General features: G+C 57.9%; 1 protein-coding gene across 1 annotated transcript; it reads left to right on the plus strand.

Moving 5' to 3' along the window:
- The first annotated feature begins 548 nt into the window (after positions 1–548).
- On the plus strand, positions 549–8,076 carry GRAMD2 (GRAM domain containing 2). The gene is made up of 10 exons (XM_010158147.1): positions 549–652; positions 1,364–1,421; positions 2,876–2,948; positions 3,030–3,133; positions 3,882–3,980; positions 4,897–4,968; positions 6,003–6,065; positions 7,273–7,429; positions 7,752–7,863; positions 7,965–8,076. Exons 1-10 carry the CDS (start codon positions 549–551, stop codon positions 8,074–8,076), a joined length of 954 nt encoding a protein of 317 aa, XP_010156449.1.
- Positions 8,077–11,157: the final 3,081 nt, after the last annotated feature.

Here is an 11,157-nt window from a genome sequence, read left to right on the forward strand (position 1 = left end):
GGGAGCGTGTTTACTTTGCCTGTCGTGGCCGATAAGTGCCTCTGATAAAACTCATGATAGCAAATAACAGGCTTTAACGAGCAGGGAGCGATTAAAGGAGGGAGGTGATGGCCTTGGCAAGGGCTCTGTCCTGGGAAGATGGTGTTTTGCTGACCTGGAGGAGCAGATGCTGGCCCTTGCTGGCCGAAATCTCCATCGCCCCGGGGAGTTTTGTAGACCTGCAATTTTTTTCCCATCCCAACCTCCATCTCTTGAGGAGGAGAGGCTCTGCTTTGGAAACGGTTATCTGAGGCAGCAGGGAGGGAGCTGCCGCTCTTTGGCCACTTGGTTGCGAGCGCTAGGGAGTTCCTGGCAAGAAATGCCCTTTTTTTTTCCTCCATGTGACATGGGAAATCGCAGAAATACTCTTGCTGTCCTTGAGTGGAAGAGATACTAATGTCTCTGCCCACCGGGATTGAAAAGAACGGATTTACGTCTCCGAAACGCAGCTCTCCCCTCCTTCCCTTCCCTGTGAGGGCTAACAGGCTTCTCCTTGCAGCGCCAAGCCGATGCATGAAAAAGCAGCTCCCCTGAAGAGCCCCGAGCCCATGCATGGCCGTGAGAAGCTGGAGGCATCCCACAAGGAGAAGAGCTTGGATTCCCTCGACGGCAGGTAAGAGGCAGCATCCCCCGGTCTATGCTTGAGCATTTGCTCTTTCTGTTCCTTCTGTTGAGGCAGCATCCTGCTGCCTCCGACCCCCAGCTGCAACCCACCAGCTAGGGGTGGGCACAGGGGTTCCCCTCTTCGTTTTCACCTCAAATATTGGGTCTATAGAAGGAGGGATGGGGGTGGGTTGGGGAAGGGGACTGGTATTCCGGTTGTGGAGGTTGTTGGGAGGATTTCACCATCTCTGTGGTTTCTCCCTTGATGTGCCTGCACAGTGGATGCTGATGGATGCCCCTGTGCATGGCCATAGTTGAGTCTGTCTTCCCGCCCGGGCACGTTCTCCAATTCCCATGTGTGCTTTCCCTGGGGAAATCCTGACCCGGCTGAAGCTGCCCATGGCCAGGCTGCTGGGGCAGCTCTGACTTCCTTCCCCTGGTGCTGGGGTGCATTTTGGGCACGGGTACCCCGGTACTTGTGCCCCCACCAGCTCACCATCAGCCCGCTGCCAGACAGGGATCAGCCTTCTGCCGCTGCTGTTTAACCTCAGCAATGCCTGCTGCTACCGTGAATCACCACTTCAGCCAGAATGTGGCTTCCTGGGTTCTCCTCGGTTCTCTACGTCTTGCTGTGTCTCTTCTTGTGGTACACGTGTTTTAGAGAGTGGGTGAGAGACCTCGGGCTCTTCATTTACCTGATGATTATTATTTTTCCTCCTAGCCTTCACCTGAATGAAGCCCTGAAGGATGAAGACATCAAGAAATGCCACCGGGAAGTGGTAAGTCTTTGCCTTCATGAGCAAACCTCTTCGTTGTAGCCTGACCCTGGCCATCCGCCACGGAGGAGCCCACCCGGGGTGTCGTATGTGGGCTGGGAGAGATGCAGGCAGAGCTGCGTTGGCTCCTGGTGTAGCAGAGAGGCTCCTGCCTGCGTTTTCAGGGCAGCCGGTGATGGTTTTGTGTGGCCTGTGATCTCCAGGCCCTTGCAAACACTTTGGGGATTTTCCATCCAGAGCAAAGGAAAAAAGTGGAAATATTGCCTGCAAGCAGCTCCGTTCTCCTCCGTTCGAACCTTTTTGGTTGCTCAAATTGTGCCCAAAGTAGAGCTTTTTGGTCCATCTATGAAGGAGTTGCTCTGGAAGAGGAAGGAGCGGAGGGAGGAGTCATTTTGCCTTTCCCTGTGAAGAAGACGGAGGAGAACATTCTGCTGATTATTCAGAAGCATCTGGGAGGGTCAGTAGGTGGCAGTGGGTTTGTGCTGGGGCCAGGGGGTCTTTCTCGACCTGCAGGTCACGACAGCCTGGGGTTGGCTTGGAGGTGATGCCGTGGTCCCCCTGTAACGCTCCCATTGGCACCTGCCACCATCCCGGTATCTGCGGGGGCTGTCTGAGCTGACCCCAGGTGGTGCTGAGCCTTGATCCTCTTACAGTCGGGCTCATCTGGTGACAGGGTGCATGGAGCAGGGGTGACCTTGTCACCGCAGGCAGCGGGGCTCTGCCTGCGGTGCTGCTGGCAAACCAGCCTCGCTCCCCCGGAGCCCTTTGAGCTGTGCCGGGTTTCTCCCCGTCCCGGTGAAGCATCTCGTCCCTTGGATTCTGGGGGGCAGCCATCACTGCTGTGGGGACGGCCACGTCCCCAGGGAGTACCCTGAGGTCCGGGCACTACCTCCTCCAGCACAGGGGGACACAAATCTGTCAGCACTGCCCTACAGGACTTACCGAGTGGATTTAATGCGAAGCGTTGAGCTGCTTCGGAGCCTTTACCTTACATACGAAATTATTTAAGGGCAAACCTGCTGGGTCTCCCTCCGCGGCTGCCAGCAGGCTTTGAAGAGGCACCAGGAATATAAATAGCTGGATGGTGCGGAACGATGGGCGCAAAGCAAGTGTTGTCACCGTGCCCCGAATAAGGGAAGAGCTGGAGGAGGAGGAGAGAAACCGCTGGGCAAATCAAGCTGCGTGCAGATGAGCCTGGGAGAGACCCAGCTCCTCACAGGGGCTCAGCAGCCTCTTTAGATGCTAGGGGAAATGTTTAGCTGGGAGGATGGCGCAGCGTTTTCTGGGTGCTGGATCATCCAAGCCTCCTCTATCTCTTCGGGCCCGCCGTCCCCAGCCTGGTGGGACCCCGCTGCGCCGGTCCCGGGTGCGGGGAGAGGGAGATTTTTTTGCAGGGGTGTTTTTTGGATCTCCTTATCAGCAAGGTCACCGGATAACTTTGTTATGTTCCTTTTCAGGCTGCTAGCAAGTACAACTCCCAGTACCACAAGCTGTTCAAAGACATCCCGACGGAGGAGAGCGTGCTAAAAGGTGGGTGGCACAGCGAGGGACGGGCATGGGGACTGCATGACCCAGCACAGACTCTGCCATGCCCCCCTCTCTGCCTTGCAGTTTGCTCCTGCGCGCTCCAGAGAGATATCCTTATCCAGGGAAGGCTGTACATCTCCCCCAACTGGCTCTGCTTCTATGCAAACCTTTTTGGGAAGGACATCAAGGTAACGTGGGGGCCAGCCTGTCCCGGTCCCATAAGGCTTGAAGCCCAGGCTATGCTTCACCCCACTTATCCCCTCCCGCACCCAAAATCGCCATCGAAAGCCTCCGATGCGAAGGGGAGCGCAGCTGTGCCTCCCCTTCTGATCACCTGCGGGATCCGCCTGGGGAAAACAAATATTGGTTTGGTTTAAAATTCCCTGATGCAAAACCTACAGGCTGCAACAGCGTTTGAAGGAAGATCAAAGGTTTTGGTGGGGGGAGATTTGAATCTCTCTTGGCTTTTCTTCTTGATTTACAATCTGATGCTTCTCCGTTAGTCTGGTGGCTGACGGGGATCTTGGGTAGAGACAACTTCCTTTAAAACTGGGCTGAAAAGCTGAATTATTTATATCAGGCACTTTAAAGAAATACTTGATGGAAGGACGAGGTTTCAGTGAAGTTATCCTGCCAGAAATTACATCCTGCCTTATTTTTAACCATCGCTGGGCTTGCAGGGGCGCTCTCTGGTGGGTCTTGGGGGGACTCACTGGACGATGCTTTCCCCATGTCCTCGCTGTTTCGATAGAGCGGAGATTAATGCGGGAGGTGCCGTGACCCAGCCGTCTCGGTGAAATTCTGAATCCCCGTGTCGCTGCTTTGCTTGGGGTGTAATTAATTACCAGGCACGTTAAATCCTCACCTTGCAAAGGAAACGCCCCGAGCTCGTGCCGTGCCCGTCCCTGCCCACCCCCGTGTCTGTTTACCTTCCAGGTTGTGATCCCGGTGGTCTCGGTCCAGCTGATAAAAAAGCACAAGACGGCTCGGCTGCTGCCCAACGGTTTGGCCATCACCACCAACGCCAGCAGAAAGGTAACACCGGCGCTTCGAGCGTCGGGAGCGTCACCGTGGCAAAACTGAAGCCAGGGGATGCCCTGGTCTGAGTAAACGGTGATTTGAGAGGGGGGAAGAAAGCGATTTCCATCCCTGGCTGAAGGCGAGGGCTGGTTGGGAAGTAAGCACGGCGCCGCGCTGGCAGCCGGCCAGGGCAAACACCGTGGCTTTGCTTTTGTTTCTGAATTCACTTTGTTTCTGGGAAAAGCAAAGCCCAAGTGAAACTCGGTCGAGCCTGACAAATCCCTGCCAGGCTCAAATAAAACCCTTAAACTCCTTACACGCAAGCAGGGGCAGGGTTTGGGCCAGCATTCAACCCAAACTGGCAGAAAACTTGGTTAAGGGGTTGAATTTCCAGCTTTTAGATCACGTTGGGTGTTGTCGGCTGCAGCGAGCTGACGTAGTCCCGCTCGGTGCGTCTGAGTCCTTGCCTGCCCCGCTGCTGCTCGAGGCAGCGTGTGTTGCCTGTCCCCTCCCAGGGAGGGGGTTATTCCCCTGGGATTTTAGCAGGGGTGGGACAAGGCTGGGTTTGAGCATTTGGAGTGATCTGGTTGCAAGGCTGCCCTGCGCACTGCGTGGGCTCCGCATCGGGCGAGGTGAGCGCTGCCCTGCGGCCCCTTGCGCTGATCTGCCGGCATGGTTTTGGTTGCTCCCGGCCCCGTTTGCTGCCGCAACCCTCTGGGCTGAGTGTGGGAGGCCCCGTGGGGACAGCAGCCGAGCAAAACTGGCCCCAAAAAAATCTGGTCCAGGTTGTAGTAGGCTGCAAAAATAGCAGCAGAGGGGGATGTGGCTCCCAAAGGAGGGGATATTCAAGGGCAGGACGTCTCTGCCTTTGGGCAACTGGACTCGGGATGGGGTGGAATCTCTCCCGACAGCTTCTCTCTTCCTCTTGCAGTACATCTTTGTGTCCCTCATCTCCCGTGACAGTGTCTATGATGTCCTGAGGAGAGTCTGCACGCACCTACAGGTACCTTCACCCCACGTCCGACAGTGTGTGAAAGGCACGAACTCCCTCTGGGTTGTGTGTGGGGAAGCAAAGCTCTTTGCCATTGCTATGGGGGCTTTGGAGCTCTCCCAAAGCCCTCCCTGGTGCCCTGCCGCCTCCTCTCAGCATCCTTGCTTCGCAGCAAGGGATGGGAATAGGGGCTGGAGCCTGCTGAGAACGGCAGCACTTTGTGACACTGCTGCATCCTCACCATCCCCTCTGCCCGACGCTGGAGGCTGTCCCAGTTTTGTAGTTCACAATGACAGTGGCTGTTTCTTGACACACTCCTGATCATCCTGGGGGCAGGGCCGTGCCCGTCCCCAGGTGTTGCGTAGGTGTCCTGTCCTGTGAGCCGCTGGTGGCCTTTTCTGGGTCATGGATGACAGTGGCAGAGCCTGGAGTTTCTGCTCTCTCCCAGGGCGTGTATATGAATTATTTATAATCTGGTGGTAATACTAGTTCTGCCACTCCACGCATCACTGCCTTTTTCCCCAGATCTAAAGTTTTAAGGGGAGGAAAAATGGTACAAAGTAGAAAAAAAAAATTAATTGGAAAGCTGGAGGAGGGAGGAAATCCATCAGCTGGAGAGGAAGGTTGCCAGGACTTTCTCTCTCTGCTTTTGAAGCACATGGGCAGCGGTGCCGGAGCTGCTGACTGTGCTGGGGTGGCGATTTGGGTGACTCGGCCCTGTTGCCGAACTGGGGTATTTATGCTTTGAAATGTGCTGCGTTCTGTCCAGGTATTCCCTTTCCTCACCCCCCCCGATAGTTTATCCCCTCCTGGGAACTGAGACTGGGGCAGGAGCCCTCGGCTCTGCTGCGACCCCGTAGGGTTATTGGTAGTGGGGTGCCCTGTCCTCTGCCGGATGCTATTCTTTGGCCCCAAAATCCCCATGTTTGGAAATTTTAAGTAGTGCCTCTTTGTAGACTCACTAGAAATGTCAAAATTCAGTTTTCTGGCTCGAGCTGAGGCAGGGAGAGGCAGCACCATAATGCCCATTGCCTTCTTCCCTCCAGGTTTCGAGTAAGAAGAGCTTGAGTCTGAAGGAGCTGACGGAGGAGCCCGATGCCGTGTCGCTGGTGAGGGTCAGGGCAGCTCTGGGAGAGGGAAGGACCCCCACGAACTCACCCTGTGGGCAGGAGAGCGGCCGCCCGGCCCCCTCGGTGGGTTTAACGCCTCCCTGGCATGCTGAAGTTCAGCTGGCAGCCGCTTGCAGGGTGCAGGGTCGGTCCTCTCCCCTCGCTGCGAAGAAAGGTCGCGCAGGGATGCGGCCGTCGCCTCCGCAGCTCGTCCCCTGGGATCCTCATACCCCGACTTGGCAGAAAGGGATGGGTCAAGGGGATGATTTGGACAGCCGTCGGCTAAGCACAAGCCGATGGCTCGGCTGGCTGGTCTCAGGGGTCCATTTATAGACAGAAAAACTTCAGTGATGTGTAAAATGCTGCTGCTCTCCTGTTGGCTGATGCTGTTTGCAGCTATGAACACAGAAAACGGGCTGGAAATGTGGTTGAATTACCCTAAAACTTGTGGGATGTCTCGTAGCTGGGAGCCTGGAGAGGAGAAAAGCCTGTGAGACAGAGGGAGCACAAGGGGCAGCATCCAGCTGCCTTCGGAGCACAGCAGGGCTCAGCTATTCCGGCACTGGCTGCATCCCTGGCCAGCTGGATGTGTCCTCTCCATGAAATGCGGATGGCTGTCCCTGTCTCCACTTGGTCACGAAGCCGTTGGTGCTGTGACCTTGCCAGGCCCTACAGGGACACTGAACAGGGCGTGGGCTGGCCCCCGTGGGCTGGTGGCATCCCAGGAGTCAAGGGTGATTTTCAGGGAGTGCATCGGGAGTGATTCAGGCTGGAAGCATCTCCCGGTGCTTCTCGGGGATGTAGCCCTTCAGCAGCTCCCACCCTGGTGACTCTCGGGTGGGGGAGCTCCTCTCTGTGCGGCTCAATTTGGTGTCTTTCTGGGGTGCGCTGGGACCGGGATGCTGAGCCACAGGGGGGGTGAGGGGCTCTGGGGGGTGACAGGTGACCATCCATGCTGGGCTTCAAGGGGTGAACGAGGCAGCAGTCGGTATTTGGGGCAGGCCTGGGGTAGGTAGGAACCCGAGTCCCCATGGGGCCATCGTGGAGGACCACTTCCCACTTTGGATGATGTTTTGGGTGTGCTGGTGCTTGACGGAGATGCCATAAGGTTCGAGTTTGAATCTGGCCCCACCGTGTCCTCGGCGCTGCCAGTTTCATGGGAGAAACGACTGCCATCGGCACGGCTCAGCCGGGGCTGTTCCCGCAGGAGGTGATCGTCCCCGAGGGCAAGTGGAGGAAGGTGTCACCCGCCTCGCTGTCACTGTCGCTGCCGGACACCGACTACCAGTGCATCCACCGGACCTCCGTCAGCAGCCTGAGCGCCAAGGAGAGCTCCTTCACCTCCGAGGAGCCCCTGGTTTCGGGTGAGGGCTACACCCGACCTGGGGATGCGGGTTTGTGCCAGGTCCTGCACACAGTGCTGGGCGTACACCTCCGTAAACACGTGTTCATCCATCCTTTGCCCTCATGGACGGGATTTCTGCCTTGCCGACGAGCAGGGTTGAGGCTGGGAGTTGGTGGTGGGGATGGCTGCAGGGGCTGAGCCCTCGGCGTGTGCCCGCAATGCGGTGCAGGCAGCGTTAGCCCCTGAGGGAGGCATATTTGATGCTTGAAGGCTCCCGGTTGTCAGAGGAGCACGAGCATCTGCCCAGCATCGCCACGCCACTGACTCAGCTTGCGTTTCAGAAAGTGCAATAAACACCGAGGAGGAGCTGGAGGAGGAGCTGGAGGTGGAGCAGAGCTGCGTGGCGGAGCTGAGACCCTCCGACTACCAGCTTCTGAAGATCTTTATTGTGCTGTAAGTGTGCTGAGGGCGGCCGTGGCGTGGGGAGGACCGGGGGTACGCTTGGAATGTCTGTCTCAACTGCTGAGTGCTCCTGTTTGTTCCTCTGCTCCCAGCATCTGCCTCCTGGTCGTGTCCTCCTCATACCTGGCGTTTCGCATCTTCCGTCTGGAGCAGCAGCTCTGCTCCCTGAACCGGGACTACCTCTCCCGTGGGCACAGGAGGTGAGCCACCCTCGGGGATACGTCAGGGCAGGTGGGTCACACCGGAAGTGATGTGCAGAGAGCAACGGCTGCGCTCTGTGACATGTCCCAGGGATGCTTTGTCCCTTACCCTGTGCCTGCTGTTGGGATGGCTGATGGCAGACCCCAGAGTGCCAACCCCGTGCAGTAGATGATCCCATCAACTGCCCGTTTGAATGGCCAGGAAAAGCTCTGCTTTCCACGAGGCTTCCAGCCCTTGGGAAACATTTCCTTGCGGGTTTGGGACTGCTCCCTTGTAGGAAGCACCAGAGCATCTCCATGGGGCTGGGCTGCGCCCTGGGGCTAACACAACCGTGGGCATCAGCAAGGCATGGGCAGGAGTGGGTTCCTTTGGGTCGGGGACATGGGGGGCCGAGCACCAGGCTGGGGTACGCTGACTGTGGCCACTCACCCCATCTCTCACCCCGCTGCTTGCAGGTGACTGTTACCCCAGCGCTGGCTGAGGATGGACACCGAGACGGCGGCACCCTGCGTACAGATCGTGGTTCTGCGACCTCCAGGCCGTGGCTGTTGCGCGTGGCTCGGCTTTCCCTCGGCCAGTAAAATGGGACCAAGTATCTTCTCTCTTCCTACCGGCACCCACTCCTGGTGGGACCGCCCAGCCGGCTTACGGCCACTGGTGCCAACACCTTGTCCCACTGGAAACCTGTTTTCTCCCTGGGATGCTGCTGCGCCGTAGCACCGGACGATGGCTTGGGGATGCCGAGCGGTTGGACCACCCCTTAGGACTTGCTGCTAAAACGGGTGCCGTTTTTTATTCCAGACTTGGCATTTTCTTGTTAAAAGATGACCTTAGGCGCACCGGGAACCCCAAAAGATGTGGATGTCACTGCTGCTGCTCTGGGTGAAGCCCAGGCAGTGGCTCTGGGCCAAACTCACCTGTTTGCCCCCTTCTCTGTAGCGCCAGGCTGCGGCCAGAGGGCTGGCCCTAACCCTGGGGGTCTACGGGAGGGGGAGAAAGGGGCCACCAGCCCTGTAGGGTGTCATCTATGCCAGCACCCAAGGGTGGGGGTGTAATCCAGGCCTCTCCCAGCTCCGTGGGCTCTATACTGGCCCCCAGCCCTTCCCTCCTGGAGCACCAAGGCATCTCGGGGGGTGTGTGTGTCCCTGCAAAGCACTTTAGGGTCCCCCAGACCAAGCGTCCTCGTCGGGGACCACACGTGGGAATGATGCTGGACCAGGGCTTCGTTAGCCCTGCTTGCCTTGTTAAGACATCCCGAAAGGAGCCCGTGGCTGGCACTGGTGAACGTCCCGGATGACAGTGTCTCTGTGCCCCCGGTTCGTGTTCATGTATGGAGCTGAGTGCCGCAGGATTTACCCTGCAGCCTCTCCTGGGAGCGCGCTGGGGCGGCAGGAGATACCTGTGGGATTTATTTTGGTTTTCTTTCCTATTTTTTGGGAACTAGAAGTGCTGATGGGGCCAAATCCCCGTGTCCTGGGGAAGAGCTCGCTGCTCGCTCCAGGCTCGGAACATCTTTTAAATGAAAATAAAAGGAGGATTTTCTAGCACGCCCGTGTCTGCTGCCAGCGTGCTTGGGGCGGTGCCGGGCTGCGAGCCCCGAAATGGGGTACCCTGGAGTCTGGGCTGTCCCCTGCCCCTTGGCTGGCCACGTGCTCAGGATGTGGATTACATGGGGGTAGCCCCATCCTCGCGTGGGCTTGGGGATGGGTGGAGGCGTCTTGTTCTCCCTTTGGGACAGCGCTGCTGGACCTGGGGCTGTGCCAGGCCACAGAGGGACCAGAAGTGGCTTTTGGGGGACACAGGGCCAGGGATGCTCTAGGCGTGGGCAACAGGGAGTTTCTTTCACTAGATGGCAGCAGAGACTAGGATGTGACGCTCCAACTGGTGGCAGGGACAGTGGGTGCCTGGAGAGGGTGCTGAACCTTTCTCCTCCCCGAGCATCCACAACCCAAATTCCCCGCCGCCAGCCTGGCTCGTGCAGCAAAGTGCACGAAAACGGGTGAAATGCATTAAAATGGCCCAACTTGAAAGCCACAGCATAGGTGGCGTTGGCTGAACGGGAACCGGGTTGGTGTCACCCCAATTTTTGGGGCAGTTTAGCTCCCTGGGGTGCTGCAGGGGGAAGTGTCTGTGGTTCGGCCACGTTTCTGGCCAACCTATCGAGGCTGTTTCTTCAAAACCCCGGCGTTAGGGGCTGATGGAGCCTCTGATTCTGTGGGTGACCCGGCGGATGAAAGGTGCTGCCCCATCCCTGCCAGGGACCTGCCCAGCTCGTTTCGCAGGTGCGGCTGCCGAAATGGGTTTGGGGTGGTTTTTTTGCTAAAAACAAGTTGGTGCTCAATGGGTTCAACCTCGAAGTGGGGCTTACGCCCCCCCCAAAACGAGGTTTAGCCATTCAGGATTGGGTTGGTTTTGGTCTCGTGCGCCCAGCCTGGTGTTTTTTGGGTGCTCTGCAGCACCCAATACAGAGCGGGTGTGCAGGGTCCTCTGCCCCATGCTGAGCCCAGGCCAGGCGCGTGACGGTGGTGACAGCCACCTCAGCTCCTCTCGGGGCTCTTTGCTTAAAACTAGCGGTGGGACAACCCACGGGTGCCGTCAGCTGGTTTGGAGGAGCCCAGAAACGAGCCCTCAGTGTGGTTTGGGGGTCCCTGCTGCCGGGAGCTGGCTGCAAGGCTCCGGTTTTGTTTTCCAGCCGGTGTTTGCTCTCCCGGTGACGCCCTGCTTGAGCTTATTTGCTTTCCTTTGTGTAAAGAAATGCCACGTAAACTCGGGTGCAGGAAATGTCCCTGGGTGCTCACCTGGCTGGCGCTGGCAGCCCTGCCCCGTCCCTCAGGGACAAGGAGCCCTAGGTGCCCTCCGGATGAGCACAGCCCCTGCCCTCGAGTCCCCCTGATGCCTCCCCAGTAGGACCCAGCATCCTGCCATCCTACCTCCCCGCTGCCCACGCTCCTCCCGGGCCCAAATCCACCCTTACAATTATGATTAGGAGATTAAATCAAGCCGTATGGTCTCTCTGCTATCGCACGAGGCGCTGGCAGAGCTGTCCCCAAGCTCGCTGGCTCCCCGGGGCCGATTTCTGCTCGG

The sequence above is a fragment of the Eurypyga helias genome, unplaced genomic scaffold (assembly GCF_000690775.1).
Source record: "Eurypyga helias isolate BGI_N326 unplaced genomic scaffold, ASM69077v1 scaffold41928, whole genome shotgun sequence".
NCBI lineage: Eukaryota > Metazoa > Chordata > Aves > Eurypygiformes > Eurypygidae > Eurypyga > Eurypyga helias.

Excerpts from the sequence above, each read along its gene's own strand:
- GRAMD2 (XM_010158147.1), top strand. The coding sequence starts at position 549 with ATGCATGAAAAAGCAGCTCCCCTGAAGAGCCCCGAGCCCATGCATGGC. Across the intron at positions 1,422-2,875 it reads AGAAATGCCACCGGGAAGTG|GCTGCTAGCAAGTACAACTC; the intron begins GTAAGTCTTTGC and ends GTTCCTTTTCAG. Across the intron at positions 4,969-6,002 it reads GAGTCTGCACGCACCTACAG|GTTTCGAGTAAGAAGAGCTT; the intron begins GTACCTTCACCC and ends TCTTCCCTCCAG.